We start from the raw sequence: 25,483 nt of genomic DNA, 5'->3' as shown, positions 1-25,483 counted from the left end.
GAACGAACCCGTGTCCCTGCATCGGCAAGCGGACTCTCAACCACTGCGCCACCAAGGAAGCCCTATTTTTTTGTTTTGTATTGTCTACACTTATTTCACTTTATTGCGGTTTAGCCTCAGCGGAGCACGTAAGTTTTGGGATCCACACTAAAATCAGGGTTGGGACTTTGGCCCCGCCCCTTGCACAGCTTGCTTGTTCATCGGAGACTCTGGCTCCGCCCCTAAACTACATTTCCCAGCAGGCCAAGCGCCGGCGCCGACGCAATTCCTCCCGGCGTGCCTCGCGGCGGGAAGAAGCCGAGCGGGTTCGAGGCCGACGCGACCCTTCTTCGTTGCCGCCGCGCTGCCGCCGCCGCCGCCCCCGCCACCGCCGCTGCCGCAGTCGGAGAGAAGCCGTCGCGGCCGCTCCTGCCGCTCCCTCCGGCCACCATGTCCGCCCAGGCGCAGATGCGGGCCCTGCTAGACCAGCTCATGGGCACGGCCCGGGACGGTGAGTAGGGGCGGCCGGCCAGGCGGGGGCTGGGGCGGGAGCGAGGCGAGGCCGCCGGGCGGCCTGAGGCGGGGGGCCGCGACCGTCTGCGCCTGCGCGGGCGTCCTCCCCTCCCCCGCGCGCCGACCGGGGGCGCCGGGCCTTTGTTTGAGCTCTTCCCGCAGGCTGGGTCCCCGGCGGGCTCCTCCCTCGGAGCCCGCGTCGTCGGTGGGGCGCCAGTCCCCTCCCCGCTGACCTTCCTGCGATTTCTCCGCCCCCCCTCCATCCCCGCGGCCCCCGCCGCCCCTCGAACCGGGAGTCGGCGAAGGGCTGCAGCCAGCTGGGGCTCTGGGCGCTGGCAGCGGGCTGGCGGAGCTCCTCCGCGCAAGGGAGCCGGATGGCCTGGAAACCCTGGCCGTCTTGTTCTGTACCGTTGCAAGGGGAGCCGTAAATTGAGCTTTTCTAACGTGGGTTCCTGCCGCGTGCTTTTCCAGCCCCCTTTTCCTCTAGCCACACAGGAGAGCCTCTGTTTAGCCAGCGCTTGGCAGTCGTTAGGTAGGTTGTACTGTAGGGAGGAGCGCAAGATCTTGATGGTTGTCTCAGGAGAAAGCGGTTGCATCTTTGCAAAACTATATACCTGCTGTGGTTTGTGTTTTCTTTTCTACCGAAGTAATGAAGTTGTAAGTTCACACTGGCACATTCGCAGGGCTGTGCAGATTGTTTGCACTTTATTTCATAGGCGAATAAGTGCTTTCTAGCTTTCTTTGTATATTGAGTTGCTTTTGAATTGCTTCCCATATTTTTATTTCATACAAACTGAACAATTGTGGCCCCTCTATTTTATTTATAAAGGTTCAGTGTATCTTTGCCTGCCTACATCAATCTGCAAGGGAGTTGCAGAAAAGCCTCATGTTCATCGAGCCGTGAGTCACAACCAATTTCTAAGCTGTTATAACAAAAAAGTGTTTGCTTTTTTTCACAAGTAACTTTAAAAGTGTAGTTTAGAAAGAAAACATTTTCAATAAAAAGACACTACATTAATCCTGGATGCTTGCAAATCCTAAAATATATTCCTCCTTTAGTATTACACAGCTCTGTGTCATATACACAGATTAGCTTTAAAATTTGTCACATTCCACTTTGCCTTTACTTTTATGTATCATTCCCCTGACTTCCTTACTGCAGGTTGGGCAAGAAAACTTTTCCTTTAAAACTTTTCAACAGCGGGCATAAAATTCTGCAGCTGAGGTCTTGAAGAATGCAGATGGGTACAGTATGTGTTGGAACTCACAGTGTGTATTGACTAACCTAGTTCCTTTTTTGCCTTTTTTTTTTTTCTTCTTGGTATTGTCTTGTTAAAAGTGACTCTCAGGTGCCAACTGTCTTTTTTAAGGGTGGGGGTTAAAGGGGGATAGGTAGACTAGGTTCAGATTATTTATCAGTCAGTAGTAGAGAGAGAAAGCTTTCTTCATATAATTTTGGCAAAATACTGCCTATGCGTTGGTCTATAGCAAAATGATTAGACTAATAAATAGCTTTTGTTGGAAACTACCAGCTTTAAGTCATACATGGTGATTCATCGCCCTTTGATTAGCATGGGTTTTGGTATCTCATTGCCCACATGTATGTGTGGGGCTAATGGCTGTTTGGTGCTCAGCATTTTCCTTCTGACTCCTTGACTTCCTTGGCACAATGACGGAGTCAGATCTCTTTAAGTGTGATTCTTCATGATATATTTAGCATCAAAAATCATCTGTATTTCGTTCCAGTTGTAAATACCTCTAGATCAGCTTTTCAGTGTATTTGGTAGTCTGCAAATCATCCAGGTGAATTGTACCAGATATGCTTTTGTGCTTAATGTGATAATATTGTCTTATTTAAAACCACACATGAATTTCAGGAGACGAAACCAGACAGAGGGTCAAGTTTACAGATGACCGTGTCTGCAAGAGTCATCTTCTGGACTGCTGCCCCCACGACATTCTGGCTGGGACGGTAGGTACATTTGGGGGGGTTGTCATAGGACACTCAGACATGGATGCTGTGTAGGCACTGAAGGTTTTTCAGGTTGAATTCTGTTTTCCTTTACCAGGCAGAAATTACCTACTGCCCTTCAAGTGATAGGTTCTGTTAGTGGGGTGGAATTTTATATAATGACATATTTCACTTCTATAAAATTCTCTTTGTAAAGTTATCAGGTTTTTGTAGAGTCATTTATACTGAGGTATTCACAACTAAGTAGTGCAAATACTAGTCTCCTTTGGCTTTAGCAAAAAGTGTACTTCAGGTCAGCCTGTAGCTCTAAGATTCTGGGTTGGTTTGTTTTCAGGTTAAACACATGTTAGACTTTTGATCTAACGAGGTATGTTTCTTCCCCAGATTTTTAGATTTTTGAAAAATCAGGACTAACATCGATTTGCAATTTTGTGTTATGCCACCCGTTCAAGAAATCAATACATGATCCAATAAGTATAGATCTCTCTACTTCTAAGTGAAGTGTAAAATTCTAAGTGAAACTTTAAGTTCATTTCAGATGAAGCAAACAGATAAATGCTAGTTTTGCAGAATGTGCATTTATTCAAAATTAGGTAGGATTTAAGAAGACTAAAGAGTGTGGATTATCTACAGTGATTCAGACACTTACAGAAAATTAGTTTTGTAAACACCATCAGCATTTTCAGATTTCACAGCTCCCTCCTGGAATGTCTACTCTTTTTAAGGGTCACATGTGCATGTGCTTGGGAACGTTTTCTTCATAATTAATTGTTGCTTTTATTATTACCATTTTGGGGGAGCAGCGTCTGGCAAACTGCACAGGTGTATTGAATCTTCTCAAGCTGGCTCTTCTGACAGCAAATAGGGAATGAAAGCCAAGCCTTGTGCCTTTGTTAGCTGGGGTTTTGCCAGTGGTTGACCTGGTATAGGAAAACATTATAACTACTGTGTGCTCCAGATTGTTGTGGGTGCCATCACTGTAGACTACTGGCTTCCACTGGTCATAAGCAGTCAGCGGTAGGATACTCCTGTATGAGGCATCATAACCTGGAATTGCTGGTAGGTCTTAGTGGAAGAAGTCAAAGGGAGTAGAGGGACATGCACCAGCATGAAGCAGTTCAACCATATTTTTCTTGATTGGATCCCTATGTAGCATTGTTCCAGAATGCTGGTGAATGAGGGCATTTCCTACAAATGTTTATTGTGTTAGGTATAGGTTCATTTGCCAGATATTTGTTGGACACATACTCTGTGCCAGGCACTGGGGATGTGGTACCAATAAGACAAAATCTTTACTCTCATCTAATGGAGGAACAGGACAGACAGTAAATAATGAATGAGTAGGTTCTGGACTGTTGGATAGGGTGATAAGGAAAGGCCTCTCAGGAACATGGGAGCAGAGACCTGAATGGTGAGAAAAAACACACGTGTGCGTTTGGGGGATTAACGCTCCAGGTGGATGCTGGAGCAGAGGGAAGCAGGGGTGCCTCAGGTGCCTCTGGGCTGGTGTGCTTCAGGGGGAGGGAGACAGAGGCTGTGGAACCAGAGCAGTGATGAGAGGCCAAGTACTGCTCAGCATCACTCCGTCCCGCGTGGGTTACAGGGCAGCTCAGACTGAGGAGGAGGGAGCCCAGGAGACCCATGTTCATGTGAGGGTGCCGTGAACAATTGTGCGGGGTCGTGAGGTCAGTTGAGGTGAGGGTTGGGAACTTGGATGGTGTTGTAAAGGTTGAGCCTTAACGGGTGTGGGCTGCGTGGAGGTGGCAAGTGAGAGGTAGAGTTTGTGTTGTGTTAAATTGGAATCAATATAATTCTTTAGAACACAGCTGCAAGATGAAAATGGTTATAACCCTCAGCTTGCCAAGGGCTGCTCCATACCCAAATCTTTGCTCAAAACCGTCTCCTGTCAGTAGGGGTGAGACAACGGAGGAATGGAAGCAATCGTTTTATTGAGGCTTGATGGGAAAATGTATTGATTAGTAAGAGCGGAGGGATAGCTGGAGGGAAGGTAGTGTAACTTGTCTTGTGGTAGAACTTTGGTTTCCTGAAGGTTCTAGAAGGAGCCTTTATTTGCCCTTCCCTGTCTGCAGTGTGAGACCACTGGAGAGTAGAGAACACAGATGTTTGTTCAGTAAAAAAAAAAAAAAAAAAAAGGGGGGGGTCTGACATGCTGGATTTGACAGCCATTTGGAATATTTTGGAAGAAGTTTATGAGTGTGGTATTTCAGCTGTGCTTGGTGTTTGGCTGCTAGGGGAATTGGCCAGTACTTCCTTGCCTCCTTGGCAAAGCTGAAAAGCTACCTCCAGAGTAACCATGGAACCCCAGGCCTGTACTCCACTTGCTTTAGCTTGAGAGCTCCCACCTGTAGGAAGGTAATGGTGAATTTTGCTTTATATGTGGTTCCCTAATGTCGAAATTTTCTTGACAGTTGAAGTTTTTAGAATGGAAATTGATTTGCAGTTAAAATTATAGTACTCAGCGGTTTCGGTGCTTGCTTCATCTGGAGGTGGTTTTTCTTTGAGTAACAGACTTTTGTTAGCTTTTAAATAATTTCTGATAGCTATCTCTCATTTTTCAGCTGTTGCACTTAGTTTTGTTTGTGGAAGCTATATATTTTTAAAGAATTATACTTGCTATTTAAAAGAGTGAAGGAAGCAAAAGTTGTCAGCTTTACAGTGATAGCAATTTTAGCTGCAACTTTGGCTTTTGGAACTTGTTTCCCTACCTCTGGATTCCCCACGTAACCAACATGTGTAAACTACACATGACTTCGAAGTAAGCATAATGAAGGAGAAAAGAGCTTTTGGCATGTAGCCTTCAGTCAAAATGAAGATAAACTCCACCCTAGACAGTCCCCTCATGGCTCTGTCACTGGGATACTGAAGGAAATTTTGTTAAGAGCATGGCTGCACTTTCTGAGATTCGGACCCAGGAGTCAGGCACTGCGAGTCTCTCTCAAGTGCCTAAAAACTAAAATGTTGAGGGTTTTGTAACCCATGAAGATTTTTTTGATCTCGTTTTGAACACACTTGTAGTTTGAGCTTAAAGGAGTTCCTGAACTCCATCATTCTTTGTTTGCTAGTCGTACTTGTGACCAACAGCTTGGGTTCCCAAGGTGTCTCCTCATTGGGCTGTTGGGTTTTCTTAACTTGCATTCTCTGACTTATTAGCCTGACCTTCAGCATCCGAACGTCCCTGTTGCTGTTTAGATGATCAGAGGCAAGGGTGGGGGTGGGGGTGTCCCTGTACAGGATCCTCTACTTAGGATTTAGATGAGAAATACGCAGTGCTAATTGTTCTGTATGTGCTCACAACATGTAATAGCACATCAGGCGAAATCTTACTGGTAACACAAATAATTTGTTTTGTTAAAAGAACCTTTTGTTTTTCAAATGGGGCAAGTGAATGGTCCAGTCTGTGTTCCCAGTTACGTGTCCAGAGCCATTTAGCAGGTTAGGAGAATTGCTTTGGCTCTGAATCAGCCTGTTCTGCTTTATTTCCTTTGGTATGCAAAGAGCTACACAAAGCCAGGTGTTAGGTTATGTTGTAATTTCCAAAACCTCGTTTTTCTCTGTTCTTTCTTTTTCCTCTTTTTGTTTCTGTAGCATCTTGAGTAGTCGTGGCTGCAAGAAGGAATGCATGGAAACTTGCTGCTATCAGTGATACTTTTGTTTCCTGGCCTCTTCCATGCCACCCTCTCACCCCTCATGTTGCTATTCACCGAATAAACATTTCTTATGTGACTAATGCAATAATAAAACTGGCAAAAGCTAAATAATGAAAACATTACTAGTCTATTTCTGGTTCTGTAAGAGATATAAATCATTACACTTAAATGCACCTGTTCTGAGTGTCATATAGTCATGACGGTATCAATAAAAGGAAAATAAGTCGTCTTAGCCATATTATTTTTAAATTTTCTTATCATAGTTAATATCCAAAAAAGTACTGTTTATTTTGATGACAGCTAAAACACCAGGTCACAGTGCTTCCTACAAATGGGTAGATGTTCATGTGTAAATTTTTGTTTCTTTCTCACAGCGCATGGATTTAGGAGAATGTACCAAAATCCACGATTTGGCCCTCCGAGCAGATTATGAGATTGCAAGTAAAGAAAGGGACCTCTTTTTTGAATTGGATGTAAGTTTTATTTTGTGTTAATTATTCCCTACTGTGAAGAGCCAAATACTGCACCAACAAGAATAATGTAACCTTTGTAAGTTATGAAGCAGAATAATGAAATAGATGTCATTCCACCGCTCTCTGGCTGGGAGCTAGAACGTGGCCAGTACCGATTTGTGTCTGTGTGTCTATCATCCCTATTCGGTTCTATGTTTTGTATGTATCATTTTCTTTAAAAATGTTTCTTATTACATATTTTATGATTCCTTGAACATTGTGTTTATTCTTCTCTTTGAGTCTTATAAAAATGGTTTCATAGCATAGGTAATCTTTAATAACTTTTTTCCTTCAGTATTATGTTCCAGTTTACATATTTTGTTGAGTATGGTTTGTTTGTTTTCATTGCTGCTTGAGTATTCCCCAAACTATCCATTTTGTGTTCATAGACAATTGGGTTGATACTAGTTTCTTTTTTTAATTTTTTATTCTTAAACTATTATGAACAGTGTTATAAATGTTCTTGAATATCTTCTTGGTGCACGTGTACAACGGTTTATCTAGGGTATATTCCTAGGAGAGGTATTGCTGGATTGTAGGAGAGGCACGTTTATTCTTGAAAGATCTGTAATGTTGTCTTTTTCTTTTTTCTCCCTGTTTGAGAATGTGTATCAGTTTACAGCCCTAATAGCAGTGTACACATCCTCACTAACATTTGGTATTGTCAGACCATTAAATTTTTGCAATTTAGTGGTTATAAAATGTCATTTCATAACTTTATTGTCATTTTTGCCTCGCAAAGGAGCCTTTTTTAAGACCTTTTCCCATAATTTGTCTACTTCCCCGCCATGAAATTTTGATACCACAGATACCCAGCATATCAATTTATGTGATCCTTTCCGGGCCACTAACCATTGTAATATCTAAGATTTTTTTCACTCTTCATGACAAGTTTTCATCCCTGTCCCCATTGAGAATGCATGATTGTCACTCCATTCTATTTATTTATTTAAATTTTTTTTTTTTGCCGTGCTGTGTTGCTTGTGGGATCTTAGTTCCCCGACCAGAGATTGAACCCAGGTCCCCTGCAGTGGAATCGCCGAGTCCTAACCACTGGACTGCCAGGGAATTCCCATGGAGTCACTCTGTTAGTTTTTTCTTTTTCCAAGTCCTCCATCCCTGGTTTGACCAGAGGTCAGTGAGGGGTTTGATGCCATTCAGGTTCCTCAGTGAAGACTGGGAAGGCACTGAGCTTGGTGGGAGGAAGTCAGAGAAAAGCAAAACCAAGGAAAGACTTTTTTTTTTCTGCCAATGACATTTTAGAGATATATTATAGCTAGAGTCAATTCTACTTAAATCAGTAATCTTAAAAAGTGATTAAAATTATCATTTCTTTTTCAAGTACAGTCTTCAACATCAGCGTTGAATCTTTGAATTAACTAAAAATGCCTTTAGCAACAAACAGCTCAACTAATAGATGGGGCTTGGAGATGAAAGTTTTCTTTATTGTGAGTTTAAATTCTTCAGTACCTGAAAAACGCTTATGTAAAGAGACCATTACCTTGGGATATCAGAAAGAGTTAGATACACAGATGTATAGGTTAAATTTTCAATTTTAGTAACAATTTTTTTGGATCACAAATCTAAGCATTTCTGCTACATGAGAATGTCAGTGTACTTTTTAAATGCCCTGATGAATTTATGCTGAAGAATAGATGAATAGAAGAAATTTAGACTACAGAAAGACTGAAACATATACGGTAATTTAGTATTTTATGAAAGGCATGTGTTCAGCCACTGTGGAGATGAGTTTTTCAATGAACACTATTAGGAACTATGGATTAGCTAGTTGGGGGAAAAACCAGGTTGGATCCCCCAAAAGAGAATTTTGTTCTGTCATCTTGACATGTTATAAAGCCTAGAAGCTATAAGGGAAAGATGGATACATTTTTCTGAGTAGGCACTTAAAAATATTAGCATATCAGAAATTCCTATACATAAAATAAGAATTCAACTGGGACAAAATATTTGCAGCACATATGACGAAGGGCAAGTATCCTTTGTATATAGAATTCATCATGATTGAGAAGAACTGTAACAATAGCTGAATAGAAAATGGGCAAAGGATAGAAAAGGACACTTTCTGGTAGGCATCTAATCCTATGGCAGATACTCACCCTCACTCAGAGCTAAGGAGATGGAGAGTTAAGTAATCCTGATACACCTCCTGGATAATTGAGCATCTGAAGGTGTGAAAGCACATCCAGCAGTGCTAGTTCTGAGAGTATATCTGACCGATACTTTTGCATATGTACAAAGATAAATTTGCTCCAGAATATTCCTGCAGCATTAGAACTGCAGAAAGCCAGAACACTGTAGGCTTCTTCATTGAGGGCTTGGCTAAGTCATTGCTCTTCTTTACAATGGAATGATGTATAGCTATGGAAAGAGGATTGAGTTCAGTGTGGTTCAGTGTATGTTGTTGTGAAATTATCTTCAAGATAAAGAGGAAAAGCAAGTGTGATACGATGGCTTCTGTAGTGTGATTTTTAAAAAGGAAGGACATTTATACCCATTGACGTACCTAGATGTACAGAGTAGTTTTAGAAGAAACCAAGAGATTATGAACATTCTTGTCTTAGTTGGAGGGCTCAAGTGGGTCACGAGACCTTTTTGTATTGTGAAAATTTACCATTTGCAGGAATACCTTTTCCTGTTAAAGAGGTAACCACCTGTCCTTTCAACTCCTTAAAAATCATATTTGACCTAACAGATGGCTCATGTTGAAATGTTTCATGGCTAGTGCTGTAAACCTACGCAGGAGGCCTCCTGTCCTGAAGAACGAAGGGTGACTTGGAGCAGCTGTGTTTGTGGGAGGGCAGTCTTGTCAGGTGGCTCTCAGCGTGTCAAATGCTTGTATACACTTGTTCCAGAACTCTGCTGGGACTGTATCTTAGTGATATGTGTTAATGGGTACACAGAAAAGGTGCCCATTGCAGCTTTTTTTGTGAAAGTAAAAGACTGAAGTAAAAAGAGGAGGATGTACTGGAAATGTTTATTAGTGGGGGCTACTTGCGTAAGGTATGGTCCTGCCACACAGTGAGTGGTGCTTTGTGGAGCGCTAAGCAGGTACCTCTGGGTGTTAGGGAGAGTTTACCATAAAAAGGTTTTTTAAATAATGGCTTTAAGATACAATTCACTAGCCATAAAATTTACCCAGCCTTAAAATTTTTAACATATATATATATATCAGTAGTGTTTAGATGTGCATGGGTTTATTTATTTATTTTTTAATTTTATTTTTGGCTGCATTGGGTCTTCGTTGCTGCGTGAGGGCTTTCTTTAGTTATGGCGAGCGGGGGCTACTCTTCGTTGTGGTGCACGGGATGGGTTACTTTGATAGAGGTAAATGTGGCCTGACTTTAAAATACCAAACTAAAATAACTTTTTTTTCCCTTAGTTATGCAGAATAAACTTAGAAGGAAAAAATAAAGTGCTTTTCCAGAATATAGATTTGTTAAAAGAATTTGATAAAAATCCAATTTTTAAATCTCTTCGGTAGGAAACGTAACTGTTACAGATTCCAGGTGAAAAGTCTTCCCTTTCCACGTGACTAGCCATCCAGTACCTGTCTTCAGAGGTCACTTGTATCTTTCAAAGATAGGCCATTCAGGATGAACAGATATATATATATATATACACATATATATATGTATGTATGTATAAATATATATATGTATGTATATAGGTATATATATGTATATATCAGAAAGGCTAGTTGTGATTTTTCTCGTCAAAATTGCAATTTTGATAAATCAGAACACCTCAGAAGCTTTTCGGCCAGATGTGGCCAGTGGGCTGACTCTTGCTATCACTGACCTGTTGCTGCCTCCTGATGACCTGCTGTTGGTGCTAGGCTCCTAGCCTGCCACATATGTAGCCTGTGGACTGTTCAGTTCCCAGGCGTGGGACCAGCAGCTCCTATGTTGAGGTTGGTTTCTGGAGGGACTACAGTGTAGTCATCGCTATTGGAAGATGGACACAGGTTTTGTTTTCACAAGTTGTGAACCATCGCTAAATCATGACTTGTTCTGATTTTTCTTAATAACTTGTATTTATATATCTCACCAAGTGTTTTGGTAGAATATCTTCACTGTTGACAATGAATCTGTGAGGTGAGCCAAACATTTATCTCCAAAGTCTCTGAAAGTATAATAAGATTGATGCCAGAATTAATGCAAGCAGCATCAAATGATGCTGGGAGAGGAGTCATTCCGTTTAGCAGATCAGTCAGGGATATTTAGGAGCTATTTTTATCTAGGTTGTGTTAGAAAGACAGCTGACAAAAAAAGTACAGCATTTATTTTGTCTTCATATTGAAAAAATTAAATATATTATTAATGTAACAGGCATTTGAATTATATTTTAAGCCATGTTTATCATGCAAGGTTTTTTTTAAAATTTATTTATTTTTGACTGCGTTGGGTCTTCGTTGCTGCGTGTGGGCTTTCTCTAGTTGCAGTGAGCAGGGGCTACTCTTTGTTGTGGTGTGTGGACTTCTCATTGCAGTGGCTTCTCTTGTTGCGGAGCACGAGCTCTAGGTGCGTGGACTTCAGTAGCTGTGGCTCGCGGGCTCAGTAGTTGTGGTGCATGGGCTTAGTTTCTCCACCGCATGCGGGATCTTTCCAGGTCAGGGCTTGAACCTGTGTCCCCTGCATTGTCAGGTGGATTCTTAACCATTGCGTCACCAGGGAAGTCCCTCGGTAAATCTTTTATAAGAGGTCATCAGCCCTTTATACTACTTTCAGATATTTATAGACTTTGAGTCCCCTCTAAGCAATTTGTAAGAAATTGTCCTAGAAGAATAATTGCCTATGTATGAGAAGACTTAAGATGTTTATTGCATCATTTTGGATTAGTGAAAAGTGAAAAAATGCAAATGTGTATTCATTGTGGAATGGTTATAGTTATGTTAAAATACAGTGAAACACAGCTATAGATACAGAAGATGCGTGTATTGATGTGAAAAATGAAAAAAGCTTGAAAAACTCCTAAGTGGAGTAAAAATTGTTTGCTTTTATATGCGTTTTGATACAATTTTAAAAGGTATATACCAAGCTCTTAAGTGATTATTTCTTAGGGGAGGAGAAAGAATTATGCTTTCTTTTTTTTCTTTTTTGACTCATGGTGTTCAGGATCTTAATTCCCCAACTAGGGGTGGAACCAGTGCACCCTGTAGTGGAACCACGGAGTCCTAACCACTGGACCACCGGGGAATTCCAAATTATGCTAAGTCGTGAAAAGTTATTAGGTCCAGTCAGGTTGCTAAAATAGGAGGCAGAAATGAAAATTTAAAGGTATTTCTACCTTGTAACTTACTTCTACAAATCTCTTATCTTAAGGAAGTACAGTGGCCTCTTAACACAGGTTTGAACTGTGTGGGTCCACTTACATATGGATTTTTTTCAATAAATACATACTACAGTACTACACAATCCATCGCTAACCCCCTCATTGTTCAAGGGTCAACTGTGATTGAAAACACAGGCAAACACTGGTACACAAAGATGTTTGTGGTAGCTAGCATTGTTTATAAGATTGAAAAGTTGGATGCAACAAAAAAGGCTCAATGATGAATGAACAAATTATGATACACTCAAATGGTAGACTGTGCTCTTGAAACTTTGTGACACCTGTTCAATGACTTAAAATTCCTTAGGAAATCATGAGAAAGACAAAGATAAAATTGTGTATACTGAAGATTTCTGTGTGCTCTCCTTGGAAGCATGTGGCTGAATCAGAATTCATTTGACTATCACGGAAAACGCCAAAAGCCCCCTTTCCCTGTGCCCCTCCCGCTCCCTGGAGGCAGTCCCTTACCACAGCTTTAAGGTGGAAGGAAGCAACAGCTTGCTGCTCAAATGCTACAGGCTGACCTTGGATGGTCAGGGTTTTTTGTTTGTTTTTTGGTTTTTTGTTTGTTTGTTTTACCATGGAGAATCTCATACATCAAAAGGAGGTGTAACAGTATAATGAATCTCCATGTACCCATCACTCAGCCTCAGGAATGATCAGCTCAGGACCAACTGTGTTTCATCTTTGTGTACCCACTTCTCACAAATCTCAAAACAAACCTCACACATCCTGTCATCTCATCTGTAAATATTTCAGTGTTGCCATTGGCTTTTGAAGTTCTCTTTACTCTGCATACAAAGATCTGGTATTATATTTGGTTGTGACAGAATCTCCTTATTAGCATGTTGTTTGTTGTTTTTTTTTTTAACTGAAATATAGTTGATTTACAATGTTTGCATTAGTTTTTTGTGTACAGCAAAGCGATTCAGTTATACATATATATAAATTCTTTTTCAGATTCTTTTCTATTATAGTTTATTACAAAATACTGAATATAGTTCCCTGTGCTGTACAGTAGGACCTTGTTTGTCTATTTTGTATATAGTAGTTTGTATCTTATTAGCATTGTTTCTAAAAATACATTGAGGAAAAATTTAAACATGCAGAAGTAGACAGAATAATATAATGAGATCTCTGGGTTTCATCTCCCAGTTTTCGGTGATTGTTGACGTGAAGATTCTTATTTCATCTTTATTCTTGTCTTTCCACACTGAATTATTTTACAGTAGTTCCTAGACATAGAATTTCATCTGTAAGTACTGCAAATAGTACATCTAGAAGATAATTTTATTTAAAGTATTGGTAATTTAAGAAATAATTTTTTAACATTATCTAAGTCCTCAAATTTCCCAGACTATCTCAAAAAGTATTTTTTTTACGATCATTTGTTTGACTCAGAATTCAAAATAAGAGCCACACATAGGATGTATTGTAAGTCATTTTAAATCTGTTTGTTTGAAGAAATTAATTTTTAAGTCTCTCATATCCTGGATTTTGCTGATTGCATCCTTATAATGCAGTCTTTTTAATGTGTTTTCCTTTATCTTTGAAACTTCCTATAACCTGGGAGTTAGATCTGGAAGCTTGACGGTCAGAATCAGGTTCTCGTTTGACAGAGTAGTGCAGGGGCCGGGACGGGCACTGGCTGGTGCGTCACCTTGGGTGGCAAAACGTCAGTGGAATTGGGTGGCACAGGCAGCCTGACTTGGTTGCACAGGCCCCCATCAGCCTTTGGCCTCATGCTTTAAGCAGCAGTTGAGGATTATTGCCTAGATCAGTTATGTCACTAGGGTTACTGCTTGTCAGTTGTTTATTTATTTATTTATTTGGCTGCATTGGGTCTTAGTTGCGGCACACAGGATCTTTCTTTGCAGCGCACGGGCTCTTTTTTGTGGCACGTGTTCAGTAGTTGCAGCACACAGGCTCAATAGTTGCAGATCGCAGGCTCTCCAGTTGTGGCATGCAGTCTTAGTTTCCCCACAGCATATGGAATCTTAGTTCCCTGACCAGGGATTGAACCTGCATCACCTTCATTGGAAGGCAGACTCTTCACCACTGGACCACCAGGGAAGTCCTGTCAGTAACTTAAAAACATGTAAAACACTCACGTGATTAAGAGTTTGAGATATGAAAGGTATGTTGTGAAGCCTGCCTCCTTCTCTGTTCTTTAGCCCCCTGGTTGGCCCCAGAGGTAACCAGTTGTTCGGTTTCTTCTCTTTCCTTCAGAGATTATGTGGATACCTGAGGGACATGTATCTCTACTTTCTATTTTATTTTATTTTTATAAATTTTATTTATTTATGGCTGTGTTGGGTCTTTGTTGCTGTGCACAGGCTTTCTCTAGTTGTGGTGAGCGGAGGCTACTCTTCGTTGCGGTGTGTGGGCTTCTCATCACAGTGGCTTCTCGTTGTGGAGCACAGGCTCTAGGTGCGCAGGCTTCAATAGTTGTGGCACGTGGGCTCAGTAGTTGTGGCTTGCCGGCTCCAGAGTGCAGTATCAGTAGTTGTGGCACATGGGTTTAGTCGCTCCGCGGCATGTGGGATCTTCCCGGACCGGGGCTCAAACCCGTGTCCCCCGCATTGGCAGGCGGATTCTTAACCACTACGCCACCAGGGAAACGCTCTTTTTTTTTAAACACAAATAGTAGTCTGCTGTACACGTGCTCTATATCTGCCCCCCCTTCCCTTTTTTTTGGTTTAAGTTTTCAGCATATCTTTGAGATTATTTCCTATTGTATAGTGTACTTCATCCATTTGTGTCTACATAGTATTCCACAGGATGTGTGTCTGTTTTATAGGACCATGCCCTGTTGATGGTCATAGTGCTGCATTGCACATTGGCACATTGTGAGTGTATCTAGGAAAGATCCCTAGAAGCGGGACTGTTGGCCCAGAAGGGATGTGCTTTTGTCGTTTTGGTAGTTAGTGTCACGGAATTCTCCAGAGGGGTGAATGATCCCACCAGTGATGTGTGAGAGTTCCCATTTTCACATCTTTACTAACAGAGCAGCGAGTTACCAAACTTTCAGTTTTTGCCAGTCAGAAAGGTGTAAAAAGGTATTTCTTTGTGGGCCTGACAGGGTTGTCATAAAGGTGTTTCTTTGTGTAGGTGTTCACTGCCTAGACCCTCAGCTTGGGCTGATGGCTGGGACCTCTGGCACTTTTCCACCCCAAATTCAGGTTATCTGGGAGAAAGTGCCTCACCATTGGCTCCTTCTAGCCCAGTACAGCCTCATTCTGACTGCACCAGGACCAGGCCTTGATTTCTTGAGAGTGTTATGGAATTCCCTAGGAGAGGGAATTGGTCATCTCTGTAAATACATCTCAAGGTTTTCAACTTGAACACAGACACACAGAACATTAAGGTTACAGGGCAGCCCATTTCTTCAGTGTTCACATGTGGAAAATGTAAAGATTTGCTTCTCTCTAATTCAGTGAAAATATGGTTCACTTTTCCCCCACATTGTCTTGCTTTGTGATGTTTTATTTGACAGGTTTCCAGAGCAACACACCATATCAACTAATGGGACCGGTTCTGCTTACACCTGGTCTCTGTAGGTGTGCAGTGTGACAGTCACGCTTTCCCAGTCAGGTCCTGGGTGAGAGTCCTTGTGTGACCCTGGGCAAGTTATTTTGCCCTTTTCTATTTTCTATAAACTGGGCTGGTGAAAACTGCCTCAGAACTGTGAGGACTAAGTGTAGGTACTTTGGAGTCAAACCACAAGGGGCTTTGCATCCTGATGCCATCACTCAGGAGTTTGGAGACTGTGCCTCCATTTCTTCATCTGAAAATTGGGTACCTTGAGAGCCCCTGCGTGGCTTTATTGAGGCACACGTTTGCTGTGACTGTTCTGCTGACAGCATGGGCTCCTCAGGCTCACTGATGCTGCTAGGCAGGCAGGGTCAGGGAGAGCACCTCATGGTCCTGTGTGTGGACGGACAGCCTCCAGCGGCAGTGAGACCTGTGTGCCCCCTGTGCCAGTGGTGTGCCCAGGCCCCCTGAGTAGTTCATGGTTCATCGCACCACCCCTGAATTACAAAGGTGGATAACTTCCTAGTAAGTGGTACCTTGTGATTAGGACTTAATTTTTAGATCTGAGTACCTTTTTTTTTTTTAATCATTTAAACCTGCTTTTTTTTTTGGCTGCCTTGGGTCTTCATTGCTGCGTGCAGGCTTTCTCTAGTTGCGGCGTGAGGGGGCTACTTTTCGTTGCGGTGCATGGCTTCTCATGTGGTGGCTTCTCTTGTTGCAGATCACGGGCTCTAGGGGGCGCAGGCTTCAGTAGTTGCGGCTCGCAGGCTCTAGAGTGCAGGCTCAGTAGTTGTGCATGGGCTTAGTTGCTGCGTGGCATGTGGGATCTTCCCGGGCCAGGGCTTAAACCTGTGTCCCCTGCATTGGCAGGCGGATTCTTAACCACTGTACCACCAGGGAAACACTAAACCTGCTTTTTGATTTAGGAACCAATATGGAATTGAGAAGCACATTGAAGAGAGGGAGGGGCAGTAGGACAGAGCCATCTTTTAAAGAACATGGCAGTTAAGAGACGTCTCTGCAGTATGTCTAGTCTGTGTTGTGAAGTTTACCATTTAATTTTTAGCTTATCAGATGTCTGAGTCAGTTTATATTTTGCTTAGATGCAGCTGGTTGACTTGATTGGTAAAGGCACTGGCAGAACTGTCAATGTGTATTCCCCACTCAACCCCTGTTGAGCAGATCCCTGGCTGTGTCAGGTGTGAGATCCCTCTTTTTGGGTAGACAATAGAGGAACTCTGCATCAAAGTCTCAGCACATGTGCATGCATGACCCTTGCATCTCTCAGGCTGGTCTGTTAGGAGCTGTTGTTCCAGGTGAGCACAGATGGTACATGACCCGAGTCAGCTCACTGGCGCTCTGATCCTGGCAAGTCCCCACCTTGTCAGCAGAGCTGGTCAACTTGACATACTTCCAGGAAATGCAGTGCATGCATGCAAACAAATGCCAGTCATCGGCTTCCCTGCTCGTTTGATTTGAACATAGTGAAATGTTTATTGAGAATATTTGGGGACCAATGACAGGAAAGAGGTCCTGAGTTCCAAGTGTGTAGAGTGAAATCTGGGAGTTGGCCTTGTGGGCAGTGGGGCTTGGCACCATCACGAGCCTCTTCCCTGTCTTGACCTGCTCCCAAGTATGCATTCATTTGAAAAGAGGGGACTGTAATCCTCTCCAGTGTCCCTACTGTCCATTCCAGTGTCACACCAATCCTTGAGGAGTGCTCTCTCCTGACCATATTTGGAGGAAGAGACATAGATTATCACTCCTTGGTCCGTTGGCCTAACTTTCACCTGCCTTATTATCATTTCCACCCAGAACTTTCCTTTCTCTATTTTTCAGCGGTGGATCATTCACCCTGTCTAACCTGGTCATCCACTGCTAACGTCACTTGCTGTCTATGTAACATGATGCTGACTTCAGCAACTTGGGAGGTGCTACTTATCACTGGTCCTAGCCTGACAGTTGGGAAAGTGACGTCCTGTTTGTATGTTTATCTGAAGTTATGTTGGGGCCTTTGACTAATTACGGCAAATTAAGTGCTTAGCATATGTGACTGCTTATTAATTGGTATTTTATTGATTCCCACCAACTCTTTTCAGAGTGTCTTTTCCTTTACCTTTTTGGGTAAGTAGTAACCAGTTTTCCCGCTACTTTAGACGGTGGGCAATAACTAAACGTGTTCACAGCTCTCAGTAACATTTGTTCTATTGTTTTGTTTTGAGGTGGAAGGGGGAACTCTACCCTCAGAACATGAGGGAATAATATTTACGTGGCTCACAAAGACCAGTGAGTACATCATCTGCATCTCCCACGACTCACCAGGAGAGGGCCTCTGACATTAGCTCAGTCCAGCCTTTTCTGACCCTCAGAGACCACTGTTAGTTATGGCCAGGTGTTTTAATTTTCCTCAAAAATTTCTTGGAAACATTGTTGAGGGATGGGGGTTCTTTTACAAATTTTGGAAATAAATAAATCAGATGAGAAGACATGCTTTTGAGTGGTCATTTGGTTTAACAGAGCCCCTTAATTGAATGTGATTGTGGACATTTTAGCTGTAGTGTAGCTTCAGATCTTCCCACTGAACCTACAGGCTTTAAGAACCAACCCAGGACTGTTATTTCCTATCGAACACGTGAGTTCTGAGGTCGTAGGCATGTCACTGACTGTAGCTCTCTGCCTCTCCTGAGCTAGGCGATGGATCACTTGGAGTCCTTTATTGCTGAGTGTGATCGGAGAACTGAGCTTGCCAAGAAGCGGCTGGCAGAGACGCAAGAGGAGATCAGTGCAGAAGTTTCCGCAAAGGTATGCTGGGGAGGCCTTCGCCTCACATTGTTGTCATAAGAACTGGTCTGCCACTGGGCTAGCAGTCACGGTCACTGCTGAGGGTGCATCTTTGGGATGGATGGTACCCACTGCCTTGGCTGTTCCCAGTGAGGAGAGAAGGCCGTCGCTGAGCTCTTAGCCCCTCCCCACACTGTGCGTGTGGGTTTTTTTGTTTGTTTTGTTTTTTGTGTGTGTGCGCGCGTGTGCGTATGTTTTAAAGTTTCTTTTTTTAATTTTTTTTTAACATCCCTACATAAAACAGGAAATGAGAAAAGTTAGCAGGGAAATGGTTAAACTGTGGTGCATCCATATCATGGAAGAAGAAAGTAGATCTGTGTGGAATTGGCCCGTGTGTCATCTGGATGACCCTTGTCTCCTCTTCAGTGGAACTCTCTTCAGTGTCTTTTTTCCTTTCAGTTTTATAAGAGCATTTCTTAGGAAATAGACAGTTGCAAACTGGATCAACGGTGCCGTTTTATTTCTGAAAGCAAATCCCAATAATTAGGCATTTTGCTTACAGTATAAGTGTATGCATTTAGACCCATGCATTTTTTTACCCTTACCCAGAAGATTGAACTGTAATAGAAGGCATAAAAAGAGATGGTCTAGAAGCTGACCCACATGATGGTCCTTGCAGCCTGTTGGCAGTAACAGCGGTGCCACTGCTTTTATTGGAACGTGGTGCACAGGTCTAGTTATGATCAGTCTCAGTGGTGGCGTTAAGGATGTCGTAATTGTTAGAATTCATATGTCATCAGTGAGGGTTTCCAGCTGTTCTAATATTTGCAGTGGAACAGACCAGAAATGCAACAAGAGAAACACTCGTTTTCTTTGCATTAAAAAATCTGTTGTTTTTAGATGTCTCCTTACCTGATTGTTTCTCTCTCCTAGGCAGAAAAAGTACATGAGTTGAACGAAGAAATAGGGAAGCTTCTTGCTAAAGCTGAACAGCTAGGAGCTGAAGGAAATGTGGATGAATCCCAGAAGATTCTTATGGAAGTGGAGAAAGTCCGTGCAAAGAAAAAAGAAGCTGAGGTTGGTGACAAAAATGTCTTAGGGAGGAAGTAGTAACTCCAGAGTTGACCTTTTGGGCTAAGATTAAGCCATGCCTTCTTTTTTTGTATACATATTGGGAAGGAGTTGGAAATAACGTGGTATATTGTCAGGATTGTACGGTTTAGAGTCAGCACACACTGGGGTTTGTGTCTTCACTCTGCCCCTGTGACCCCGTGTGGCCTCAGACTAGGCACTTGCCAGCTCTGCGCATTATTCCCACGTGTAGAGTGCGTCCTGAGTATAACAGTCAGCGGAGGAGTGTTAGTGAGCACCTGCCGTCTGTCCATCTGGCTCCCAGGGAGGGGGCAGCATGGTGGGTGTTCACCTGGTGTAATTGGGCCAGACTTGCATTGCAGATGCTATGTACAGTGAGGCCTGGTGCTTAGTGACACTGTGTCCTCAGTAGAGAGACCCGTGCAGGTTGCGGGTGGTACCCAGGTGGTGTCCGCTAGGCTGCCAGGCCAGGACACACTGCTGTGTGGTGGAGAAGCTGAGTCAGGGACTCAATGTCTGTATCCATGACAAGCGTTTTCCTCCTAGATGATTTCCTCTGTTGCATACTCCCTGGTTCTCAAATCTCACTGCTGGAATCGGAGATGGCTTGGGTAGGCTTCAAGAACGGTGGGAATGGTAGTCAGAGGAAGAAGGGGCGGGTGTGTTCCTTTAGTAAGTGCTTGTCAAACTCCAGCTATGGGCCAGGCACTTCTCTAGTTGTGAGCAAGCCGGAAGACTCCCTCTCCTGTTGGAGATGATACTGCTGTGGAGGGGGGGGCCAGGCAGAAAGGAATGTGAGCAACGGATAAGATTAATTCTGATGAAGATGGGTGCACTTGGGGGGTGCAGGGCGTGTCCAGGTAGGACAGAGGGACCCTGGAAGGCCCTTAGCTGAGACCAGATGAGAAGGTTCTCAGAATGGTGGGTAGAGGTGAGATGGTGGAGTGGGCGGTGCCCCAGTGCAGGGCTGGTTTTGGTTGTTGCTGCACCCCCGGCTTGTCATGGTGCCTGATACATAGTAGCAGCTCAGCGATGACACAACGATTCTCAGCTGAATACACGAATACTGCTGACTGCCTGTGGGTGTTCGAGCGAGGCCCACTCAGGCAATGACGTGTGCATGAAGAGTCGCAAGTCCTGCGTAGAAATCCTACACGGCTGTATACTAAACCCCTGTGTACTTAAATGGGAAATTTATGTTTACATGTAAAAAAAAAAGGCTCCCTCGGTTGCTGACAGCTCCAGCAGAAAGGCCAGAGGGTCAGGAAGGAAGCTCTGCGGCCTCTTGGCGAGTCCTGAGGCTAAGCCTTCCTGCTTTGAAGAGCAGAGCAGACACCAGAAACCCGTGAGATGGCTCCGAGATTTATGCATAGGCTGAATGATTGTAGATGTGGGGTTCACCACTTGGATGTCTGCAGACAGCCAAGAGGGCAGCAGGATAGGGGACCCATGGCAACTTGTGCCCAGGACTCCAAGCATCCTTGCTAGAAGGCAGGTGCAAGGACGCTCACAGCAGAACTGGTAAAATGAGCAACCGTCGGTAACCTGGAAAACCACCCATGGACAAACAGCCATGTGCCCCTGAAATGGAGTCCTGCAGCAGTGAACGAACTGAACACATCTGCCTGCAACATCCTGGAGAGAGCTCTCCAGCAACACAGGTGGGAGAAAGACCTGTAGTGCTGACGCAGGACTTCTAAATGCCCCAGGTGCACACATGGTTTATGGGTCCACATGTGCGATGAAGTACAGAGACAGCACTGAAGATTATGCTGAACGCACACGAATGCCTCTGGGGAGGGAGAGAACAGACACTAGAGAGGGAAACATCAGGAACTGAATTTCCATCATAATGTTCTATATCTTTCATTAAAAGAAAAACAAAAACCTTAAGCAGAAGTGCTGAATATGGTGGGTACACTATTTGTGATATTATTCTGCCCCTCTCTGTAGTTGTAAAACTTCGAATGCCTTCCTCTAATCTCTTTCAAAATCAGTTGTAATTATTCTGAGTGAAAAAAGTCAATCCCAAAGGGCTATGTGGATCTGTTATATAACATTCTTAAAATGACCAAACCATAAGAATGGAGAGCAGATTGGTGGTCACCAGGAGTCAGAGAGGTGGGTGTGGCTGTGAAGGGGCAGCAGGCAGGACCTGTGTGGTGATGGATGTTCTGAACCTTGACTGTATCACTGTGTTCTTTCTGTGATGTTGTGCTATAGTTTTTAAAGATAGAACCATTGGGGGAAACTGGGTAAAGAGTACGCAGCACCTCTCTGTATCATTTCTTAGGATGACGAGACAGCCTTGCCTCCTGCTAAGGGGAGGAAGAGCACCCTACCCCATCCTGTTCTGTCCTGTAGTTCTGAGGAAGGCCTATGGGGGGCACTCAGGTGATGAGGATGGGGACAGTGGCCGGAGTAAGGACAGTGGGGGTCCTGGGCACTAGAGTGCCTTTCTGTACCTTTGCCGGTTTAGTGAGTGATGTGATGTCTTATTTTGATTTGCATTTCCTAGGGAACATTTTGAATGTGTGAATTAATGGAAAATTACTACATTCAGTCTTCCCTTTAAGGACAAATGATTATTGAAATGCATTTCTTAAACCTAGATTTTGAAGGAATGTTTTAACTTGAGCACAAGCGGCAGTAACCATGTTCTGGTTCATTTTCTTTTGTCTTTCGTGTATTTTGCTTTGAAGCCGAGTGACTTTTTTTTTTTTTAATTAATTTTTGGCTGCATTGGGTCTTTGTTGCTGCACGCAGGCTTTCTCTAGTTGCAGTGAGTGGGGGCTGCTCTTCATTGCAGTGCGTGGGCCTCTCATTGCAGTGGCTTCTCTTGTTGTGGAGCACGGGCTCTAGGCGTGCGGGCTTCAGTAGTTGTGGCGCACAGGCTTAGTTGATCTGCGGCATGTGGGATCTTCCCAGACCAGGGCTCGAACCCATGTCCCCTGCATTGGCAGGCGGATTCTTAACCACTGCGCCACCAGGGAAGTCCCTAGTGACTTCTTAGGGTTAGACTCAGACTGCACTGGCTGCAGGAGGGAGTGTGCTTTGTTCCATTTGGCACACTTCCTCCTTTGAAGAGAGTGTCTAATGTATTTGTCCTTCCAAATTTTAGCTTTTGGAGCTGTGTTGGGATACAGTTTCCTGAACATTGGGACAATCTCCGTAGATACTCCTGTGTTTTTTGCTCGTCTCTTTGGTTTAGGTTTTTTGTTTGTTTTTTAAGACCTCTGTTGAAGATTCTCTCCTCTTGTTTCTTTGGTCTTTGCAGAGCTCTCCACCATAGCAGGGACTCACCTTCCCTGCTAGCCTTTTAGCACACACAGCATCCTGTGTGTCTGAGTGTTCTGAATACCCCTTGTTGCTTTGAAATCATGACTGGTAGTTCATTTCTTAAACAATTAAAATTGGGCTGGTTACAAGAATCTGAAGCTTTGTAAACGATTCAGTTTTTATGTATTTGAAAGTCATCTCGGACTTCCCTGGTGGTGCAGTTGTTAAGAATCCACCTGCCAGTGCAGAAGACACGGGTTTGAGCCCTGGTCTGGGAAGATCCCACATGCTGTGGAGCAACTAAGCCCATGCGCCACAACTACTGAGCCTGCATGCCACAACTACTGAAGCCCGCATACCTAGAGCCTGTGCTCCGCAACAAGAGAAGCCACCGCAACGAAGAGTAGCCCTCGCTTGCCACAACTAGAGAAAGCCCGCGCAGCAACGAAGACCCAACACAGCCAAAAAATAAATAAAACGTTAAAAAAAAAAAAAAGTCATCTCTAGGGAATTCCCTGGTGGTCTAGTACTTAGTACTTGGCACTTTCACTGCCAGGACCCCCGGGTTCAATCCCACATGCCACGTAGCCAAAAAAAAGTCATCTCTGTAGTCCCTTCACATACTTCCATTTTAGGGGCTGAGTAGACAGTGACATTTGACTCTCACTCTCTTCCCATTCTCCAGGAAGAATACAGGAATTCCATGCCTGCATCCAGTTTTCAGCAGCAGAAGCTGCGTGTTTGTGAAGTCTGTTCAGCCTACCTTGGTCTCCATGACAATGACCGTCGTCTTGCAGACCACTTCGGGGGCAAGTTACACTTGGGGTTCATTCAGATCCGTGAGAAGCTCGATCAGTTAAGGGTATGTTAATGTGTTGCGTTTCTGAAGAAACCCGAGAAGTTTTCTGATTGTCTTCACATCTCTTTGCTTTTAGAAAACCTTGTGTTCTTTTTTGTTTTTGTTTTGGGTTTTTTTGGAGGGGGGGTTGGTGGAGGTACTGAAAACCTTCTGTTCTGATTCTAAGATCATGCCTTGGTTTTATACTTGAGTTTTACAGTGAACTACTCAGATTTCATCCATATGTTCCCACAAGAGATCTAAGATCTCAGAATCCAGCAGAGCCTGGGATATTTATTTAGTCTGCTACCCCTTGTTTACAGAGGAAAATGGCAGAATTCAGTCCCACGGTACAGAGAGTTCTCGTACCCCTCTGAAAACACTTCTGTTGATGATGGGAAAGAGCCAGTAGTCTGCAGTTTTTTTTCTTGGACAGAGGCGGACACATGGAGGGTGGTCTGGCTAGAAGGTTGAGAAGGTGATGGGGCATTTTCTGATAGCCCTGGCCCACTGTTGGATGCCTGTGTCCCTTCCTCGGGGCTCCTCATTGTTCTGGGTTAAGCTCTACAACATTCGACATCTTGGGTACAGAATGCCAAGGAGGAAGATTAAATAAGTTTGTGATATTTTGAATTGTCTTCTTCAAATGGATGGTGCTTTCCCTAATTGTGTACTGGGACCCTATGATGGGATGCTGGGAAATGTGCAGGCCTTTTATCCAGACACCTGAAATCTATTGGAAGGACAGACACATGGCACCTGACTGTAGGACACCACAGTAGTCAAGGCCTTGGGCCTTGTGTGCCCCCAGGAAGGAGCAGCGGGTGGCAGAGCCCTGCATCCAAGGACGGTCCCCCATAAGTGATGTGCGACTCGGCCCTGGGAGAGGGAGCTGGGTGGCAGTCTCAGCACTGTTCTTGAAACATTTGCTCCTGTGCTCCCAGTAGAATTTTGAAAAATGATATTCTTTGTCACACATTTTTAAGTTGGAATTTTTTTCTTATAAATTTATGGGTATAAAACACGTAAAAATATTTTATATGTAGTCAGTAGAATGTAAATAACAATTTGGTGTCAACTACCATCCCCATTAAAAATCTGCTCCTTAGGGAATTTCCTTTAAATTGTCTTCCCATTCCATAACACCCCAGAATTTTGTCCTAATGTTTCTTATATCTGAAAGCCTTTTGTTTTTTTCTTAAGATGTACCTTTGCTTCAGAATACATTGAAACCTTTAGAATTTAAGTATTCACTTGATCTAGAAGTCATGTATTGTCATTGCAGTTATGAGCAGTATATAGTTGATAGAACAACCCAACTAAGTTACAGATTTTGATAAATAGCTGTTAAACTATCAACAGAAAATGTATTTGGAAGTGCACCTCTTAACGATAAGGAAGGTGGGAGTTGTGTGCCCTAATCAGAGATGGCTTCACTCCCAGTGGTACTGGAGGTGTGCACCTGCCCTGGGCTGTGCACCCCCTGGGCCATGCTCCAAGGTGGATGCAGGGTGAGAAGAGTGAGGACTTTCCTCAGGTGGGGGAACCTAGTGTTTTAGGGAGTGGGGAGGGTTTGGGAAGGAGGTGATGCCAGCCCACAGGCCGGTTCTCGGCCTCTCCTTGTCCTGGCCACGCCTTCTCTTCCTGGGGCCTGGCTCCCATCCGAACTGAGATTTAAGGTCACCCTTTATGCCCTCTCGGGCCTTTGTCTCCTGGCTCTAAGTTCCTCCCCCTCAGGGCCTTCCCTTCAGCAGCGCGAGGAGGGGCATTGAAAGGCTCTGAGTCGATTTTGGGGTGCTCTGAGCTAGCCAGTGGATAGTGCTCTGGCAGGGGGGTTGCTAGGCCACCTCCTGCCTGTCTGCCTTCCTTGTCCACTGTGCTCACCATGACCCAGCCTGATGGGACGTGTGGAGCTTGCTGTTCCCAGGAAGCCCCGCCAGCACCCCGGGGCAGGCTGCAACTT

At 43.8% G+C, this 25,483-nt stretch overlaps 1 protein-coding gene across 2 annotated transcripts in view; it reads left to right on the top strand.

The window, feature by feature from the left end:
- Positions 1-274: 274 nt before the first annotated feature.
- LUC7L (LUC7 like) overlaps positions 275-25,483 on the top strand; it is a 30,268-nt gene continuing 5,059 nt past the window's right edge. Inside the window, exons 1-7 of one of the 2 annotated variants that reach the window (XM_060122520.1) lie at positions 275-490; positions 1,322-1,392; positions 2,370-2,464; positions 6,507-6,605; positions 18,222-18,332; positions 19,245-19,388; positions 23,368-23,544. In XM_060122520.1, the coding sequence (XP_059978503.1) occupies positions 6,510-6,605; positions 18,222-18,332; positions 19,245-19,388; positions 23,368-23,544 (528 nt within the window). In that variant the 5' untranslated portion in view covers positions 275-490; positions 1,322-1,392; positions 2,370-2,464; positions 6,507-6,509. The remainder of the gene's footprint in view (positions 491-1,321; positions 1,393-2,369; positions 2,465-6,506; positions 6,606-18,221; positions 18,333-19,244; positions 19,389-23,367; positions 23,545-25,483) is intronic. The other variant, XM_060122519.1, reaches the window with a different exon arrangement.

The sequence above is a fragment of the Lagenorhynchus albirostris genome, chromosome 15 (assembly GCF_949774975.1).
Source record: "Lagenorhynchus albirostris chromosome 15, mLagAlb1.1, whole genome shotgun sequence".
Lineage (NCBI taxonomy): Eukaryota > Metazoa > Chordata > Mammalia > Artiodactyla > Delphinidae > Lagenorhynchus > Lagenorhynchus albirostris.
The sequence above is the reverse complement of the archived record's forward strand: the minus strand, read 5'-3'. Positions and strand labels throughout refer to the sequence as shown.